Source organism: Hippoglossus stenolepis, chromosome 14 (genome assembly GCF_022539355.2).
Source record: "Hippoglossus stenolepis isolate QCI-W04-F060 chromosome 14, HSTE1.2, whole genome shotgun sequence".
NCBI classification, from domain to species: Eukaryota; Metazoa; Chordata; class Actinopteri; order Pleuronectiformes; family Pleuronectidae; genus Hippoglossus; species Hippoglossus stenolepis.
The window spans coordinates 21,223,507-21,243,854 of record NC_061496.1 but is presented as its reverse complement, the minus strand read 5'-3'; the positions used below and the strand labels follow the sequence as shown (position 1 = coordinate 21,243,854).

Here is a 20,348-nt window from a genome sequence, read left to right as displayed (position 1 = left end):
TGTAGCCGGAGCGCAGTTGCGAGGGCGGTCGTGGATGTGGACAGAGGGTCCGAGGCGCATATGCTCTCACAGCGCAGGATCTCTGAGGATTACAGCCGCCGCTAAAAGGACCCTCACTGCGCCTTTTGGAGCCTCCAATTCACTGTGGATATACTGACACGAGAGGAATATAAAGAGGGGATTACTTCAAGGTAATTGAAAGGTTGTGTTGGAATCCAAAAGGATGACTGAAACCATTTTCTGTCAGTCGTTTTTTTTTTTTTAATTGGGGGGGGCTTTGTTTAAACGCGGGGAATCTGATGAGATTATTTCCTATGGTCTAGTGGGAGCTACATTGCAGCCCTAATCAGTTGAATCAATTATCAGATTATCCTCCACCCTTTTCATTTTACATATAGGTCTGGAAAAGTTTCTTCAAAAGTTGCATTCACCAAAATAGTTGTGGCACCCTGTGAGTTGTTTGCAACTTTACCAAGAGGGCGATGCATGACTTCTTCTTTTAGATAAGATTTCCGTCCCCCGTGCACCATATGGTGTCCCCGCTGGACGCCGAGCGGAGACATGTCCCTGGCTCTGCTGGAATAAAAGCGCTACTTTTCGGCCTCACAGCTGGAGGTGTCACCTCCAGGACTGAAGGCTCCATTGTGGGATGCTCTCCGTGGTGATTTAATGGGAAACACATTGGAAAATTGTGCATCGCATTGTTTTCTCGTCTGTCCGTGGAATGCGAGGAATTAAAATTGAGAATCGGCACTGGAGGCACTGGAATGAGTCTGTCCGAGCTGCAGCTGAGTGGATTCAAGTGGTGGGGGGAAGAAGAGTTTTCTGGAGCCACGACGCATTCTTCATTAACCACCTAACCCCCTGCTGGGCCACCAAGGGATTTTGCGCAGGAGTACTATTTTAAATTTTCCTCAAATATTTTTGAAGAAAAGATCTTCAAAACTTTTTTGTATTGCGTTGATGCGTATTGCTCAATGATGCTTTACAGAAAGATTCACTCTCCACAACAACTCCCCTGGAAACCAACCCTTTGACCACCCGTGGAGGGCACACAAGTCTTATCAGCTGCTGCTCAGATGTCTGCGGCCCAGCAGAGCCATGCATCATGCCACATTTGTTGAGAGGCTTGACGGGAGAGGGGTTGAATAGAAGAAGAGGAGGACGTGCAAACAGTCCGAACTGCCACCGGCTCAGATAGATTCACGCGCAGCGGCTGGAGGATCTTCTCCAAGCCAAGGGAACAGAAAAAAAAAACATTTCTGAAATGATTTCAGTGTGCACAAACACGTCAAAATGGATTAGGCATTCTGTCAGCGGATTCCTACGCAAATGTATAGTTTTGTGTGGAGTGGGTCCTCTAATTATAGAGTTATACCAGACCCGGGTTGACCACGGATACTCCAGCGCGTCTTGGGCGCAGCCAGAGCGGACAGCCACGGGAAGCTGCGAGGGCCAGGTTCTGTTGTTTTGGGGAGAAACTGTAGACACAGACTCTCCACACAGAGAAAAAAATCCCACCAAGAGTTACAGATTTAACAAGAAGTCATTTCACTGAAGTGATCCGTGCAATGGGGCTGACTTGTGAGGTGATTTAAGAAAAAAAAAAATAGGAACAGACATGGTTTGTTTTGTGTGGTGGATCCAGCCCCAGACCAGAGGGATTTGTCCTCTGCAGAAACTATGTGACAAAGTTAAACACACACGTATCTGATGTGTGTGATGGGTTATGAGGAGTCTGCACCAAACTTGAGAATGTCTTAATTAGGCTTCCTTTCGAGGTGTGGTTGACCCAGGAACCAAAATAATTTTAAAAAACGGACTGTAAAATTGCCTTTTATTCAAAGTCCCAAGTTTTACAAGTCAAGGGCGTAAAAGTGATTTTTTTTTTTAAACTTCTGAAAAGTGAGCGGGCAAACTGGAGATGAGATCCGAGAAGGTTCGATTCCCTCATAAAGTGGACTGTGTCGCCCTCTACCGACAGTCTTCGTGCTCAGCTGGCGCGCAGCAGCCAGAGTAGTGGATCCTGTCTTCTCCGTCCTGTTAAAAAAGCTCAATGGAGTCTCCTGACGCTGGGGGAAATCTGTGGTTTTGTTGTCGTGACCCTCATCATAGAGAAAAACAGTTAATGTAATCCTCTGACAGATTTCAGACCGGTGCCTTTTCAGCACTGACAAGATGTGGGAGACCACAAGCCATTAGAGTTGAAGTTAAATTCTCCAGATCCCTCCATAAGGCTGTGGGATTATTAGCCTGAGCCAGTGAAACTACACATATGTTGGGGCTTGACAGGACATTTACTGATTTGCTGATTTAACAGTAATGTTGTCAGAGGTGACAGTGATTTCATGTCAGAAAAGTGTTTATCTTATTTTATTACTAAATATCAAACATTTCTGTCATTATAGGGCAGATCCTCCATGATCATGGACGGGGTAAAGGCGTATGTCGTCTGTTGGGGTATTTTGGTGCTTCTTGTTGCAGGTAAGTTTAATACTCAGGCGTGTCAAATTCTGTTTTTCATATCCTTATACTTTTCACAGCATCATCTAATGTTTTCAAACTCTCCTCCAGTCACCTGTGGACTGTCACCACCCACCATTGTGTCCAATGAGGAGGAGTTCGTCCTGCACCCCAACTCTGTGTTCAACATCAGCTGCACAGGCAAAAGAAACGTTGTCTGGGCCGAACCCCTGCCGACAAACACTTTTGTTTATCCAGGATACTACACTGCCACGCTCTTCATTTACAACGCCACAGTAGAAAACACCGGCTACTACATCTGTGTGTATGAAAGCCATGAGGGTGAAGTGGAGAGTGAGCCAGACGAAGACAACGAGGCAGGAATATATGTCTTTGTGCCAGGTGAATATTAATCTTTTTACATGTTCTCATGGAGCCATTAGATATTAAAAGAGAAATACTTCTACTCAAAGGCTTGAAATACTTTTTGCACATCTGCAGTGTGGCCACATGTTATGAATATATACCGTATACCAAATAATCATGGTCAGATATATACCTTGGCAATATCAAATACATTGCATTGTCTAAAACATGTGAGGCAGAGTAAAGCTCTAGTACCAAAACATGTAAGTGTATTGGATTGAGCAATGGTGTGTTTTACAACTCATGTAGAGTTTCATTTGTAAGAAGACTAGTGCATTGTTTCTTGTTCAAAAAGTTACATAAGGGGAATTTTTAATCTGCCGATTTACCTCAGAATAAAATATGTTGTAGCTTTGACCTTAAGTATAAAAATAAGTATACAAAGGATGGCAGCATTTTCAAACCCAGTCCAATTACCCACTCTAACAAAATGTTCTCTCCTTGCACAACCTAGATCTCCAGGCCCCATTTGTTCCAGAGACCCCAGAAAAAGTGGAAGTCCCCATGGACCCGACAGGAGTCCCCATCTCCTGCCGCGTGTCTGACCCGTACACAGACGTCATCCTCAGGAGCGTCCCCACTGGAGAGGAGATGCTCGCCTACTACGACAACAAGATGGGCTTCTTCGGGAACCTCTCTCCTGGGCAGTACCAGTGTGAAACCACGGTGAACGGCCAGACAGCCAGAAGTGTAGTTTACACTGTGAGAGTTGAAGGTGAGTCCCGATGAGCATTGTCTTGTATTCAATGGGTGTGCGAAGACAACTGATTCTTTATGGATTCTTCTCTGTATGTACTGTAATAATGTGTATTGTCATTTATGAAATCAAAAATGTACAATAAGAAAGAGGCAAGTTAAAAGTGATCAGATGACATTTCAAACTCTGCACAGCTGGAAGCACTCCCCCAGTCTGTTTACCATGAGAAGGCTGCAGGGTGATCTCACTCTATGAGAGGCATGACATTACATCATTAGCACAGTGGGAGATGGCTTAACACGCCTGTTTTCACTTTATGTGTGTGTGTGTGTGTGTGTGTGTGTGTGTGTGTGTGTGTGTGTGTGTGTGTGTGTGTGTGTGTGTGTGTGTGTGTGTGTGTGTGTGTGTGTGTGTGTGTGTGTGTGTGTGTGTGAGTGAGTAATGACGACCTACTGAGCCACCTCTCCATGATAAATGAGCTCATGCGAATCAAGCTGTCACTGTCTTGGGACCAGGGGGTTGACGGTGCTGATAACTGCTCTCTCCTGGTCTCTCCTGCAGCCCCTGCAGACATGGAGGATTTCACAGTGGAAGTAAAAGCCAGCGAGGAGAGCGTGAGGGCCGGGCAGCCTTTCAACATCACCTGCATCGCTCCCGCTGGGCTGGGCTTTCAGCAGCAGTGGCTCCATCCCAAAAAACAGGCAAGAATGCAACCCCTTTCCTCTCTGTGTGTTTTTTAGAATTTCAATGCAGTCTCCTCTGCGGGTTCATCCGCCCGTCCTATGTCTGTCTGTCCTGCACTATTTCCTCCGAGGCCTTGTCATGTTTCCATGTCATTTCCTACTCAGCAGCACTGAGCCTTAAATTAGTGAATAATGGTTTTGGAGCGAAGCCAAGCAGCGGCAAGTGGAATATAGCTCTGAGAATGGCCCTTAGTGGTTATAAAGTATGTGTTAGGAAAGCAGTAACTGAATGTTGTGTCTTCATTATGAGGACAGTCAGCCAAAGGCCCCTGCCGCAGTTAACCCTGTGTGAAGAGCACTGACGTGGAAGCTAAAGTTCAGCACAAACGGCTTGAGGGAAGGAGGCATTTCAGAAGAGGACACTAAATCCTTTGACCCCCGGTGACCTTTAGACATGCAGGACAGATGTTGTCAGCACAGCTAAACATTTAATGCTTTTGAAGTGTTAGCGACAAGGATCTTTCAGGAGGAGCAATTTATGTTTGTTTATGTTTATTCTTGAGATTCTTAATCTATAGAACACGTTGTCTGTTTCTGTGCGTGGAAATTCCTCTAAACCCTTTTCCAGAGACAGTGAGGGTAGGAACGCAGGACTCCCGACTCCTGGTTTTGTTCTTAGCTGCAATTACAGGTTTTTAAAAGGCCCTGTGATCCTGATTTATCTGCTGTGGCCTCACAAGTGTTTTAACCATTTGCCTTCAGCTGCACGTCTCGCTGCCTCTGATACATTCAAAATACAGAGTTAAAAAAATTCAAATATCCTGTTACCAACCCTTTTTTTTCACCCTGTCGTGGTGAGTAGGATCTTTAACCGTTACTTTAACCTCTGTGCTCACAGGCTGTGGGCGCAGTTCAGATGAAACAGACGTCACCTGACCAGGTCATCTACATCCTCAGTATCCCACAAGCCACTGCTCAGGACAGCGGCAGCTACGAGTGCTCCATCACTCACGAAAACAGCGGGGAGGTCAGGGCGAGCAGCGTGGCCGTCACTGTCTTCGGTGAGTGTTTCCCCAAGACAACATTTTCTTAGAGTTTTCAGCAGAAGTGTAAAGATTTGAAAGAAGTCATATCAGTGAGTCACATTCACTTAACATTAGAGTCACATTTAATCACATGTAATATCCTCATCACCATTCAGGTAAAGTGGTCATGGTTCCACATGTGCACAAGGTGCTTTCAGCCGTGTGGGGAAGTCATTTTCACCGGCCGACTGTAAAGCTTCATCTCTGCTTTCAACATCAGCCACTGTGTTTTATGGGATGGCTTCAACAGATGTGTGTGTGTGTGTGTGTGTGTGTGTGTGTGTGTGTCAGGCCTTAGTTTCACCTCAACCATCCCTGTCACTCTTCATCTCCCCTCTTGTCCTGCTCCTCTACCCCCTCTGGCTCTACCCACTGAATCTCTTAACCCGTTTCCTTCTACAACCACCAGCAGCTCACTCTTTTTCTCATTCTCTTTTCTTCAGAGGACAATTCTTTCGTGGCTCTGGACCACAGCGGAATTCTGGTGACGGAGTTCGTCAGCCTCTTGGAGGAGACAGAGTTTACTATTCTCATCAATGCCTACCCTTCCCCCAAAGTGATGTGGCTGAAAGACAGCAAAGAATTACCAGTGAACTACTATGTCCTCACCAAGACAAGCCACAACGAAGGGAATCGGTGAGAAGAATGATTTTGATTTGTTTAATTGATTCATTTTTGGATGAGATCTGTGAAGTCTGATAATAGTTAAAAAGGTTAAAAGTAAATTTTAAGTGGTTTTTTTTTTTAACTTTTTTGCTGAGGATTAGATGAGAATATTAAAAACCCTCTAATATCTGTATGCCAACATGAAGCAGAGGACAGGAGGCAGTTAACTTAGCCTGGCTTTGTCCAACGTAACAAAATCCACCAGCCAATAACCTCTAAACCTCAATAATTAACATTTTATACGTTGTTTGTTTAATCCATTCAGAAACAGAAGTAGGAAAATGACATTTTTCCTACAGTTTACAGGAAGTTATTTGCCATACTATTCGGGCCTGTAACTGTCTGTCACATAACCTGCTATAAAACTGAAACATATGGATTTTATATTTTCATATCAAATGAATTCAGTGAGAGCTGTAGGCGTGTTTTGTTTCCTCTGGACACAGTCATGCTAGCTGTTTCCCTCTGCTCCCAGTCTTTAAGCTAAGCTAACCGGCTGCCATCTGTAGATTCACATTTAGTGCACAGACGTAAGGGTTGCAGCAATCTTATATTTTCTTGTTTACTGTTTAGATCTACAGTTTTGAGCAAAGCCACACATCATTGAATATATTTAAAAAATTGTCCCTTGTTCAAGCACAATGTGTTCTTTGAAAAAAAGCTTAGTGAATCTAAATTCGTAACATATTGTCATATTTGTTGTTAGTATTGTTAGTAAGTGAATAGTTTATTTTAAAGAAAGAAAGAAAAAAGACAGGACAGGGGCACTTCTGGAGCCAATCCAATTTTAGCTAGGGCCAGTGCCCCCCTGGCCACGCCCCTGGATACGCCCCTGTTAGCAACTGAGTGAATAAGAGTATTTTCCAAAATGTCAAATATTAATCTAAATAAAAAAATATTTGGAATTTCTTTTCACACAGGTATCAAAGCATTCTGACATTACGACAGCCTCTGGAGAAAGACAACGGCAACTATACCATCACAGTGCTGAGTGGCTCTCGCACTGCAAAGTTCTCCTTTAACCTCAAAGTGAAAGGTAAGATAGACAGATAGATAGAAAGACAGATAGATAGATAGTGGGATCTATGACTGAGCCCTGTACATGTGAATCTTTCAGCTCCCACTGCGATGATGTTCCCTCCGTCCTCCGCCCCTGTGCTGCTGCCACAGATAGATGAGATGGTGGTGCCCCTCCACACTCCTTTCACCTTGACCTGCCGCGGAGAGGCAAAGCTGGCCTGGGAGACGCCACTCAATGTGCTGGGGCTGTCGCAGGAGGACAACAGCGGCCTGTTTGTCTCCACCATCACTGTGGATGGTGCCACCGCAGTGCACACTGGCTACTACACGTGCTTCTACAGCAGAAACACCACTGAGGACATGGATGACAGCAGCATCTATATCTATGTCCCAGGTATGTAGTAGACAGCGGATTTGTGTATGTGTGTTTTTATAATTTTATTTTGTTATCTAGTCTGAGAGATGTATTTTATTTTGCTCAGATCCAGACGTTCCCTTTGTGCCATCACCGGTGCCCTTTGGTAACCACGTCCTGTCCGACCACGAGGAGATGGAGATCCAGTGCCGAGTGTCTGATCCCACTGCTAACGTGACCCTGGTTAATGTTGACACCCAGCAGCCTGTGTCTAGTGTTTATGACAGCAAGAGGGGCGCTTTGGGGGTATTCACTGCTGGAACCTACGTTTGTAAGGCCCTCATAAACGGAGAGGAACACTACAGCGGGGAATACATCGTCCACGGCTGGACAGGTGTGTGTTATCTTGAATGTGCAAATGTGTCAGTAGATGTCTGCAACGTCGCTCAAAAGTAGACACGATACAAATCGAATCTGTCAGCTCTGTGTTTTCTTCATTTGATTTCTACCCTGACGCCCATGTTAACCTTGTTGTCATATCTCAGGTGGTGCCGAGCTACATGTCGAGCTAACAGCCAAGCGGACTGCTCTGCTGGTGGGAGAAACCATCGCAGTCACCTGTCTGGCCCGGGGATCTGAGATTCTGGAAGACCACTGGAAATACCCTGGCAAACTGGTGAGGGTACAAGTCTTCCTCTACAGCACCAAAAGATGAACTCAAACTGATGCTTGAGTTTTATTCCCTCTGTTAAATCTGAGTTTCTGGTCGCTGGAAACTCAAAGTACCTGTTATCCCTTGTCCCTTGACAGACTAATCGTGCTTCAAAAACCGTGCATGAAAACAAGAGGGATCAGGAGATCCTTTACACCCTGACGATCCCGCAGGCTACGACCAAAGACAGCGGCATCTATTCTTGCTCCATCACTGATATTATTAGTAATGAGAGCCAGACAAAGCAACTCGCTATAAGAGTTTTTGGTATGAAAGCTGTATTTTTTGATCTTACAATAAAAAGCTTTAGGCATCATTCCATAAATTCTTATTTTTTCATGTAGCACTGAACGATTTCTGATTCTCTGTCGGCCTCTGTTCTTTCCCTTCTCTAACAGGAAGTGAGTTTTTGTCCATCAGGCCACAGTTTGGAGAATATGAGTCAGCAGAGTTGGATGAGGTCCGGGAGTTCAGGGCCGAAATCAACTCCTTCCCCACTGCTCACGTCACGTGGCACAAAGATGGAGTCCCGCTCAGCGACGTGACGGCGGAGATCTCCACCAGCCTGCGGCAGCTCAGCGAGACCAGGTGAGGCTCTCGTTCAGCGTCCAGACTAATGACAGCCGAGCTAATGACAAGCTGAAAGTTACATTCCCTCACGTTGCTGGGCCTGTCATTAGGGTTCAGTGCGAGGTGAACTTGTATATCTTTGTGGTTATTGTAGCCTCTGCTTTTATTGTTCTGTGCAGCTACATGAGCGTTCTCACCCTGATCCGCGCCAAAGAGGAGGACAGCGGGAACTACACGATCCGAGTGGAGAATGGAAACCAAAGTCGGGACGTTAGCTTGATCCTGGAGGTCAAAGGTCAGGAAACCGCAATTCCTTCATGACTTTTATTTCCCTGGATATTGATCTCACAACCTTTAATTCCCAGTTACAGTCATTTTTTCCCTCTTATATTTACACACACACTCTGTTGGACTATGTTACAGTGCCTGCAGTCATTGTGGAGCTGATGGACATCCACCACGGCTCAGCCACAGGCCAGTCTGTGGTGTGTATTACACGAGGGCAGCCCACTCCTGTGGTGGAGTGGTTCATCTGCAAGAACATCAAACAGTAAGTTCAGTCTTCTTCAGTGCAACATTGACATCCTTCTATATTTCTCAGTCTACATACATGTGGTCTCTGCACACTTTACTATACTATACTCAAACACCTTAAACCACTCAATTCTATAAAACATGATTGGCTATGGGACACACACTGGGGCCTTTCTGAGAGGAATGGTGTACTGTGAATATGTCAGAAAATATCCTGATGATGCGTTTGAAATTTTAAAGAAAGACAAACCTAAAGAAGGCAAAACTCTTTGCTAGAAAAATGTACAGTGCAGCAAAGAAAAGAAAACTGTGGCTATACAAAAAATATACGTAAATGTACGAAACCAGGTTTAAAACCTATTGTGAACAAAAAGCTGCTGATCTTCCACAGCCATCTGCTGCAGTTTGGAAATTTATCAGCAGTCTAGTTCCGAAGACCTTCGAAAGTTAAAGTGATATTCACCATTTCATCCGATTTTTTTCTTTTAAATCGATCATACATCTCCTTTCCTCTGTTCCCATGCAGTTGTGCCAATGACTCGTCCTCCTGGGTGCCGCTCTCCACCAACTCCACCAAGATCACGGTGGAGTCCCGAATGGACGAGGACAACAACCTGGAGAGCCAGGTCATGTTTGGTCACCTGGAGAACACGCTGGCGGTGCGCTGCCTGGCCAAGAACGAAATGGCTGCCGTCAGCAGGGAGGTCAAACTGGTGTCCAACGGTGAGAATGAACACACATTTACCACTTTTGCTTTTAAGTAACTCTCCTTTTTTAAAAACCCAGCTTTGAAATGACATTTGATGTTGTTGTTTCCACCTTGTTTCCTTCTTTTTCCTTCTGCTTGTGACACTCGGGGTGCGACAGGCTGTGTTAGTCAGTGTTGAAGCAGCTGTCAGATGAGTTTGTGGGGAGACAGCTGATAGGGGCCCTGAGGAAGGCACTCTCAGACACTTAAGTCAGCTAAGCCAGAGACTGTTGGGCCATTTGTTCCTTCCAGATGAGCTTTACACCCCCCTATCCTTATGCTCACTTCCCCTGTCCCAGTGCCTGGTCTCACCCCCCTCCTCTGCTTTGTCTCTTCAGCACACATTTAGTAATCTGGACACCCCAGGGATTTTATTGCCTTTCTTATGCAACACGTAGAACGTATTTTAACCCAGGCATTTCAGTTGTCATTACAGTAGACACATGTGATTAATGTGCGCTTCATCTAACATGTGTGACCCCTGGCTCTCCTCCTGAACAGGCCCTCACCCTGAGCTGACTGTAGCTGCTGCTGTGCTGGTGCTCCTGGTCATTGTCATCATCTCACTCATTGTCTTGGTCATTATTTGGAAACAGGTACTGCTGCCATCATTCAGCATTTATTCTCACCTCTCGTGTGCTCACCCATTTACTCACCCATTGCTTCTGTTTCAGCATTCACGTTAAAGTTTAAAAGTGCAGAAAATGTGTTTTTGGAAGCAAATTAGCCTCACGAAATCAATCCTACATGTCATGTTGTGTTCAGTATGAGATATTAGACCTAACATGTGATTTTAACACTTTCTTCTATTTCTATGTCTTCTAAGTTAAGAAATAAAACTACGTTTCTTGGTGGATTTTGCAAGTTACAGTTAAAACTACTGAGTATGGTGTGGAAAGCCAAAGTGGACCCCCATAAGCAAGTGCAAGGTTAATTAACCTGCTCTTCATATGGCCTCTGTCTTCCAGAAACCTCGATATGAGATCCGTTGGAGGGTCATAGAGTCTGTGAGCCCAGATGGCCACGAGTACATCTACGTGGATCCCATGCAGCTTCCCTACGACTCCAGATGGGAGTTCCCCCGCGACAGACTCGTGCTCGGTGAGCTGACTGTCATTCTCAGTGTGCTAACTCTGATAAGTCTGGTGCTGGCGGCTCTGCAGCCTCCCTGCAGTGATGTTCCGATCAGGACGTCTCCATCTGTCTTTGAAGTGAGGCTGTGATAAACTAATCTGGCTCGGGCAGTAGGGGGTGTGCTGGCTTTGAGATTGTTCTGACCCAGCGATCAAAGGGACATTGAGCCATTGAAGGAGTCACAGATGGGGAAGCAGAGGCATCCAAAGTGCAGACGCGTGTGTGCATACCTGTGTTTGTGCAGGTTCTTTGTGTTTCCTCCTTGATAACTGATCCTGTGTCTTCTTGTCTTTCTCAGGTCGTATCCTGGGTTCTGGAGCCTTTGGGAAGGTAGTGGAGGGCACCGCCTACGGACTGAGCCGCTCCCAACCCGTCATGAAGGTGGCAGTGAAAATGCTGAAACGTGAGTTTAACAGATAATACCTAACAAGACATGTAAATGATTCATCCGACATGTGTGTTTAGACCAGTGAAGCTCAGAATAAGGACTGGTTAGATAAAGGCAGCTATTGTTGCTACTGCATCTCCTATAGGCCAGATGTCTATACGTATATCCGAGGTCTGTATATACTAGATAGGGGTTTTCAAACTGTGAGGCACAATTTCCCAGGTGAAGAGTAGAAGGAGAGATATAAGGCACGAGGTGAAAGAGAAACAGGTTTTCTAAAAGCAGTTAAATTAATTGTTTGTTAATGGCTCATTATGGCAATTCTCCACTGTTCAATAAATATTGTAAGTTATAGCATCACTTACTTTCCTGCACTTATTTGTAAATAATACTTTCTTTGCAATTCTGGTCAAAAACATACTACATTTCATCGGCATAGTACTTGTACTCTGCACAATGACAATAAATGAATAACTGGCCTTAAATACATTTAGAAGTGGCGCTCCTTAAAATCTTGCTTTGTTACAACATTATTACAACATCATCTAATAGTAGAATTCAGATGGAGGAGGAGGTTTTGTCTGAATGTATTGTTTGGCTTGTTGGTGGTTTGAATACGTGTGATGATGAAGTCATGGTCACTGTTTCTTCTTCCAGCCACTGCACGCTCCAGTGAGAAACAAGCCCTGATGTCTGAACTGAAGATTATGACTCATCTCGGTCCTCATCTCAACATTGTTAACCTCCTGGGAGCATGCACCAAGTCAGGTGAATAATAAACACACACATTCACACACACACACACACACATACAACACTGGGGACCAAAAGATGCACACTCCTTCACATAGGTAAATACTGTGCGGCATAATAACAGCTCACTTCAACCAGAGTTACTTTTCCTTTGCAATTTAGTCACCACTTTACAAAGACACACACAATACCGCCCACATCCATGCTGCCAAACACACACACACACACACGCTGATTTGGATTTGGCAGTCGAAGACATTTAGAGCTCCACCAAAAAAAGATTGACAGCCTCGTCCCAGCTCTCGGTGGGTGTGGTATTTTAATAGCCTTTTTATGGGGAAGTGGAGGCTTGCCCTCTTGACTGTGCTTTTAGCCTTTACGAGTCTCTGATAAGATTAGCCTGCAGACTGACGCCGATGCACGACTTTGCTGTGTTGTTCCCAGGCCCCATCTACATCATCACAGAGTACTGCTTCTACGGGGACCTGGTCAACTACCTGCACAAGAACAGAGAGAGCTTCATGGCCCTGAACCCGGAGAAAAGTAAAAAAGAGATGGACATCTTCGGGATCAACCCTGCAGATGAGAGCAGCAGGAGGTAACGAATATATATATACAGTTCATGGCTTGTCATACATTCATTTACAGCTCAAATGCCCTATTATTATCCTGAATTAGACACACGGTTGGAAAATGTTATGGAACGGACAAAAGGATACACATTTAAATACATCGCTCTCCACCGATACACTTCCCCTGTCTCACTCCTGAAGACCACAGCCATTGACAACAATTTGTGCAGTTGTCTCACACTAACACACACTCTCCCCTTACCCTAACCGAAACCGTATCGCCATTTTCTCCACACTTAAGGAGATCGTCTGGCGTCTTCACCAAATCAAATTGCAGTCTGAAGTGGTTTCAGCTTACAACCTAATTGTATTATACTGGAGATTCCTGTTAATTCTGTCCGCCCAGACGTTCATGGGGAAACAACCCCCCACCAAGGCTCATCTGTGTTGATGGATGACTCACACTGACCACACCTCAAAAAAATGACCATAACATGATTTATTCCTGGCTACTGTGTTAGCCTCAACCACATCTTCATCTCAACCTCAGCCAAACAGTGTACACACAATAGAGGACTAAATAAAAACATGCATTATCACCATGGGTGTGTATATGGTTCAGTATATCCCCATGACTTGTCCTCGCCTCATCCCTTAAAAGCCTTCCTCTCTTGTGTTTGCAGTTATGTGATCCTGTCCTTTGAGAGCAAAGCAGACTACATGGACATGAAGCAAGGGGATAACACTCAGTACGTGCCCATGCTGGAGATGGGCATGACCCCCAAATACTCCGACATCCAGTCATCCAACTACGACCAACCACCCTCGCAGAAAGACTCGAGTGGTAGGCACTGCAGCTCTTTTCTCTCCTCTCTCTCCTCCCTCTCCGAGTTACTGCTGTGTCCTCTCATGGCTTCGGTGTTGTGTTTGAGTCAGTGTCGGTTGAGGGGATACACCCTTGTCAGAATTTAGGACTGGCACAGCCCTGTAATTACATTGAGAGGGTAATTGCAGCACATGTATAATAATGCCCAGTTTCTCCCTGCCATTAGTAAAAGCCAGGTTTGAGCAACCAGTGCTATATTTACCTTTCATAATGAACATACATGTACTGCTTATGTACCACCTCATGATGTTTTCGGTGTGTGTGTGTGTGTTATCCAAACCAGAGGGTGACATGGACGACCTGTTGTCGGACGACATGAACGAGGGCCTCACCACCACCGACCTGCTCAGCTTCACCTACCAGGTGGCCAAAGGCATGGAGTTCCTGTCCTCCAAAAATGTACGTTTGTATGAAAATCACATCTTTATAATTTTTTATCCAGCAATGTTTTTGTTTCGCTTTGGCGTGCATACTACATGCAGACTCACACCCCCCTGCTTCCCACTGCACTGATGGTCTGTGTCCTATATGATGACAGCTGTGCTGGCCATAGTGGGGGGGGGGGCGACCAAGGAAACCAGTGGTTGTGTGATAAGCAGTTCTGTCAAGGCTGCTGAGCCCACTGAGGAGAGAGGCCAGGGACTGCATATAGCAGCAGCACAGCCAGGGCTAGAATTACCAGGCAGGCACACACTGCAGCCCAAAGCCATTCATTCAGCTTCATAGTTATTATCCCTAAATATCCAGTGGTCAAAGCCGTCCTTCCAACTGGCATGTTTACACAAAGACCACGCTTTATAAAGCAATATGAAACGGTATTAAAAATGAACTCTGGAATGAAATACACAGAAATAGACGCAGTCAGTAGCTGTGGGCGCAGGATGCTGGAAATGGATGCAACAATTGTGCATTAAATGCCACTCCCTGCTAATCAGTTTTGCTTACTTGCTCTTTTTGTGCAGTGTGTGCATCGAGACCTCGCAGCCAGGAATGTCCTCCTCTCTCAGGGCAAGATCGTGAAGATCTGTGACTTCGGACTGGCCAGAGACATCATGCATGACAACAACTATGTCTCCAAAGGCAGCGTAAGTCGCCATTCCTACATTACTCCATAGCTAACGTGTAGTGTCACAGCATTTGCAAGTATGATTATACATTTCCTCTCTGTCATCACAGACTTTTCTGCCCGTGAAGTGGATGGCACCAGAGAGTATTTTTGACAACCTCTACACGTCCCTCAGCGATGTTTGGTCCTACGGCATCCTCCTCTGGGAGATATTCTCCTTAGGTGAGCACTTAGTAGAGCACATACCTTAAAGCTAAGGGCCAACAGTCCCCTTAAATTCAATCAAGCTGCAACAAATTGCGCACAATCAAAGATATCAGTTACCTAAATATGCCTGATATTTTAAATTATTATTTTTCATCAAGATCCATGAATTATTCCTTGGGAAAATGGTGGAGAAGTTGAAAATCATTCTATATCGCAATGCTAAAGAAAGTGAAGAACGATTCCTGGATCCAATCCCCTGATCCAGATCTGCACCAAAATGTAATGGGTTCTTTCCTGACCTGTACCACATCCTTCCACCAAGTTTCGTGGAAATCTGTCATGTAGTTTTTGGATTATCTTGCTTACCAAATAACAAACCTAACCGCCTTGGTTAAAGAAAAATAGGAGACTGGTGTTCTGTGGTAAACTCATCTTGTGCGCTTATGTTTTGGTCTGCAGGTGGCACCCCTTACCCGGGGATGGTCGTGGATTCCAGCTTCTACAACAAGATCAAGAGTGGATACAGGATGTCCAAGCCTGAACATGCGCCTCATGACGTGTACGTGGTCACTCACATGAAGACTTTACTGCTTGCTGTTGTCTGACATAAAGCTTCCCTCACATCCTGTCAGACGAGGAATGCTGAAGGCTGTAAACTCAGAACAGTTTGTTTCTGAGCTGTTGATATACAGCGCCTGACATGAGTCACGGTCAAAATTACAAGGTGCAGGACCCGTTGTGCTTCTTCGCCATGGTGATGTTTTATTTTTGCTGTTGCAGGTATGAAATGATGATGAAGTGCTGGAACAGCGAGCCAGAGAAGAGGCCTACTTTCCTGGGTCTGAGTGACAGTGTAGCGTCTTTGCTGCCCTGCAGCTACAAGCGGGTGAGTCTCCCTGTGACCTCTCACACGTTCAGACCACTTTGGAATTGTGAACACCTGCTCTCTAACTTACCACCTCGCATTCTTGACCTCTGCACAAACCTCTCTTTTTGTTTTTTGCATTTTTCTGGCTGAAAATATCTCCTGCTTTTGTTGCCATGCTGCCCAGAAAAGTAGATCACCATCATGATTACATTCATTTGAATTTTAACTCACTCTTAAAGTAGCACGCTGCTCATTTAAACCCCCCCTCCACCTCCCCTGGGGGTGCATTAGGAGTGTTTCTGCTGCGGGCTCTCGGCGCTCCTGTAAAAACACAGACCTACCAGTGATTAGAGTGCGAATGCGGGAGCTGGGTTCCAGAGTGGCTGGCCTGAGTCTGGGTAATGACGCAGGTCCAGTTCTCGCTTCCACCACCCAACCCTAAATTACCCCATTAAACTCCACGCCACACATGGCACATCAAAACAGCGTTACCTCTGCCTCCTCAACACTGCCTTAATGGTCGGGGGGGGAAGGCAAAGTAGCAACCAGCTCTTGATTTAGCACCTCTGGCTAGGATGGGATGTGTGGTTTGTTTTTGTTTGGATCGCACTATCAGCCGGAAACCCAACTTGTGATCACACTCGAAATCACACTTCTCTTGTGGCTCTACGAAGCTGTATTACATTTGCACACTGAATTGTATCGTCCTTGCTTCTGTGCTGCGAGACTAATGTGGTTTTGTTTCTAATGTGTGTCTGTGTTGTGCAGCATTATGAGAGGGTAAACCAGGAGTTCCTGAAGAGTGACCACCCCGCCGTGACTCGGGTGTGTGTTGAGAACGACGACGCCTACATCGGCATCACCTACAAGAACCAGGGCAAGCTGAAGGACCGGGAGAGTGGCTTCGACGAGCAGCGGCTGAGCTCCGACAGCGGCTACATTATTCCTCTCCCCGACCTGGACCCTATATCTGATGATGAATATGGAAAGAGGAACAGACACAGGTGAATGGAGCGAAAATATTTACTTCTACCACATAAGGGTGTCTGTATATCACCAGAGATGGCTCTAACCTGTGGTGTTCATGCCCCCTTGCAGCTCTCAGACATCCGAGGAGAGCGCCATTGAGACCGGCTCCAGCAGCTCCACTTTTAATAAGCGGGAGGGCGAGACCCTGGAGGACATCACGCTGCTGGACGAGATGTGTCTGGACTGTAGTGACCTGGTAGAGGACAGCTTTCTGTGACAAATGACCCGTCTGCCGAGCGGGAGCAGCAAGTGGAAGGGGTGTCCGGACCTAAGGTACTAGAGAAAGACTTGCACATCAGCCAAAGACTCTGCCATCTACCGTCGGGCCCCCACCACTCCTCCTCCTTGAACAAAACCAAATCACTCTCTGGATGCGTCTGTGGGGATCGTATTGTACGCCCTTTACTTCTCCCTGGACATTGCCCCCTGTTGGGCCGGAGGAGTGAGTGAATATTGAGGAAATCGTGACATCAAGGACTCTAAAGCACCACAGCCACTGAGGCTGTGAGTTGGACATATTGAGATGAAGCAAATAAAAAAGATTGTCTTTTTTCATTTGCAGGGCTTTATTCTATCGGGCATTCTCCTAACAGCAACATAAGCAAGAAGGGACAAATCAAATGCGTTGGTCAGCAACTCTAAATGAGCAAACACCACAGGATATCATTCATATGATATGATATATATATTTAACCACTACAGATGCACTATTTAAACTAGATGAGTCCAAAACTAGCAACAGCAATGGCAGGTAAACTCAACCCACCCTCACCTGCCACGAGAGAAGCACCTGATGCTGGTACAATCAGTAGCAATACTTGGATTTATAAGCACAAAATCTGGACTACGTGCATTTGTTGTTTATGACCATATAATGTTTTCAGTGGTTAAATACTTTTATTTTTTTACATCATTTTTATGTACACATGTATTATTTGTGAATACCGAGTAGATATTGACCATAGCTGTTGGACTGGTTATGAAAAAAAGGAGCCTTTGAGTTGCATGGATCTTTGCGGAGTCTCACCTGTTTGTCCAAATCCAACCGAACGTTCTCAAGCCCCGTCCCTGACACGTGGGCTTTGAGAAACAAAGTGTGATTGTATTGTAAATATCTCCAGAGTTGTTTTATAAGAGAGAATTATTGGGATAGTGCTCCAGTATTTTATATAAGCGCATTTTAAGCTTCTGAACCCTTATCCGCCCTTTAGATGAATACATTTCAACAAAGGAAATACAACAACGTTTCCTAATTAAAGACATTTGCCATCGTGGACAGCACAGAGTCATATAGAAAACATTTGTGGATTAGAAAGTTTCAAAATAAATATTCACATTTCCTCATGTGTGTATGTCAGCAGTTTAGACAATATAAATATGGAAAGCATAAAAATAAAACCCCAAAAATATTTTTTATCCTACAGCTGTGTTTTTCCAGCAGGTCCTGTGGTCCAGTCTCATGTGTTATCTATTGTCTATTAGCAGGTTCTAGTTATACTAAGACACTAGATGAACTAGAGATCCATGTTGATCTGATGTCATACATCAGTTATGTGTAGACTCTTTGTAATCGTCTGTATCTTCCAGCTACTGTACCAGCTATGCCACTGCCACTCTGTTGACTGTGATATAATCTGCAATTGTTGTTGCACTTTTTCTCTTTGTTTTTTTTTTTTTGCTCCATCTTGTTTTGGAAGCTGCAGACAAGTTAGCAAAAAGAGCCTGGGCTTTGGCTTCAGATGTTTAAAGCAGCGTGGATGTGAATGTTTGTGCTGCAGGTGATTGATTTGTTTTTTGTTGACGGTACAGCATCTGTAATTATAGCTAATCACACCTTGTATGATTCAGTACTATGTCTCATTATTTTACATCATGTACATTCAGATGATTTATATTTCAATAAATGATTTATAATGTAAAAACAAAAACACATCCTCTCAGTGTCTATGACCTATTACACATGCAAACAGACGCAAGAAGGATTTACAAGGAGCATATGGAACATGGGGCAGTGACCAAATAAAATGTTGTATTCTACATTTCTGCTCATAAGGATATGACATTTAAAAGACAATGCAGAAAAATGATGCACTCAAGAATAACAGTATTCATTTTAGATATTTTGCAAAATAACATATTGGTAAACAAAATCGATATAAATGACACAAGGGCAGAAAAGGAAATGTCCCAGTATATGTGATAAGTCATATATAAACACACACAGGCACGGACACACAAAACAGCTAGAGATGGAACATTTTTGTAAAAATACTAATACAACAAAAAATAAAAGCCTTGCATTTAAAATACACGTGCATGCACAGAAGCATCATCTGTAAAATGTATATGTAGTATCTAGGTACAAATACTCTTAATATATTAATGTATAGGACGTTCTCAGATTATTGATATTGATGTTGAAGCAGCATTTTAATGTTGGAGCTACTTTGTATTCACCTCAGTTTGGTGCTTACCACCTTCCAAAGGGTCACAAGATTAATCAGAGGAGGGATACATGATGATTAATGAGGAAAGAAAGGAAAAACAAATCGTTAACTGTAAACAAACATAACATTTAGTTTCTTTCACTAAGCTCATATTTTGTTATGACACATTGGAAACTTCTACATTTTTTATCTGAATGATCATTTGAAGAACAAAAAGTAGCTCAAAATTTAAATAGCAATATAGTACCTTAAAATTGTACTGTGAAGTACATTAACTGCAAATTACATAATGATTTTTATATTTAATAAAATGAGATGCAGAAATTATGTCAGTTTACAACTATCTTCATTCTGCTATCCAACTGTCACAAATGCAATATGAATGACTTCCAGCAGAGGGCCATAATCTCACCTCAAGGCTGCAAACCAGTTTATCAACAGACTGTCAGACGAACATTAATAGTTATTAGGACAAATACATTTGTTGCCTTATTTCCTCAGTGTCATTGGCTCAAGTGGTTGAAGTTTGTACAAAAGGAAATCTAAAACAAACTCTAGTTTAGTTGCTGATAGTCAGTGAGAGTAACCTGCTGTTACCATTAATCTCCACTTGAGGGAGCTAGTAACTAGATGAAGGCTTTGTGCTTTGTGCCTTCAGGGTGGGAGATCAGAGGAAGGTCAACATGATGTAAAGGTGCACCGGATGATTTCAGCCTCCAGGTGTTCTTATTTTCACCGTCTTTAGTTTGTAACCCTAGCCATTACAGCCTCTAAGGTTTTGTGTCCATGCAGAAGGATGCATGGTACAAGAAAGGTGCAGCACCAGATATACTCCTGCAACTCATTTAAAACCATAAAATCTATCTTTCCAGTGTTTTAATAGAAATAAATGATGTTTGTACTCTGGATCATAAAGCAACACAGTAAATCATGTTATTAGGACTAATACTTGTTTGAGAATGTGTTTTATTGCTCTTACAGTCTTTATTTGGCAACTTTAAGCACATCTGCACAGTTGCACAACTTTTTACCACATACC

The 20,348-nt window shown here is 44.2% G+C and overlaps 1 protein-coding gene across 1 annotated transcript; it reads left to right on the top strand.

Annotated features, from left to right (window-relative positions):
• Nucleotides 1-18,790, top strand: pdgfra (platelet-derived growth factor receptor, alpha polypeptide). The gene is made up of 29 exons (XM_035176596.2): nucleotides 1-191; nucleotides 2,409-2,484; nucleotides 2,575-2,865; nucleotides 3,344-3,604; nucleotides 4,148-4,287; nucleotides 5,168-5,330; nucleotides 5,798-5,990; nucleotides 6,941-7,056; nucleotides 7,138-7,434; nucleotides 7,523-7,789; nucleotides 7,941-8,071; nucleotides 8,206-8,374; nucleotides 8,506-8,695; nucleotides 8,857-8,972; nucleotides 9,101-9,227; nucleotides 9,738-9,934; nucleotides 10,461-10,555; nucleotides 10,928-11,060; nucleotides 11,392-11,496; nucleotides 12,139-12,249; nucleotides 12,679-12,832; nucleotides 13,490-13,650; nucleotides 13,976-14,091; nucleotides 14,655-14,777; nucleotides 14,869-14,980; nucleotides 15,425-15,524; nucleotides 15,746-15,851; nucleotides 16,602-16,837; nucleotides 16,932-18,790. The coding sequence occupies exons 2-29, from the start codon at nucleotides 2,421-2,423 to the stop codon at nucleotides 17,077-17,079; spliced, it is 4,422 nt and encodes a 1,473-aa protein (XP_035032487.2). The 5' UTR covers nucleotides 1-191; nucleotides 2,409-2,420; the 3' UTR covers nucleotides 17,080-18,790.
• The last annotated feature ends 1,558 nt before the right edge of the window (nucleotides 18,791-20,348 follow it).

What these genes read in the sequence shown, in the direction of transcription:
- pdgfra (XM_035176596.2), top strand. Translation starts at nt 2,421, where the DNA reads ATGATCATGGACGGGGTAAAGGCGTATGTCGTCTGTTGGGGTATTTTG. An exon ending in CATCGTCCACGGCTGGACAG is followed by an intron (nt 7,790 to 7,940) that starts GTGTGTGTTATC and finishes GTCATATCTCAG; the next exon opens with GTGGTGCCGAGCTACATGTC. An exon ending in TGGTCATTATTTGGAAACAG is followed by an intron (nt 10,556 to 10,927) that starts GTACTGCTGCCA and finishes TCTGTCTTCCAG; the next exon opens with AAACCTCGATATGAGATCCG.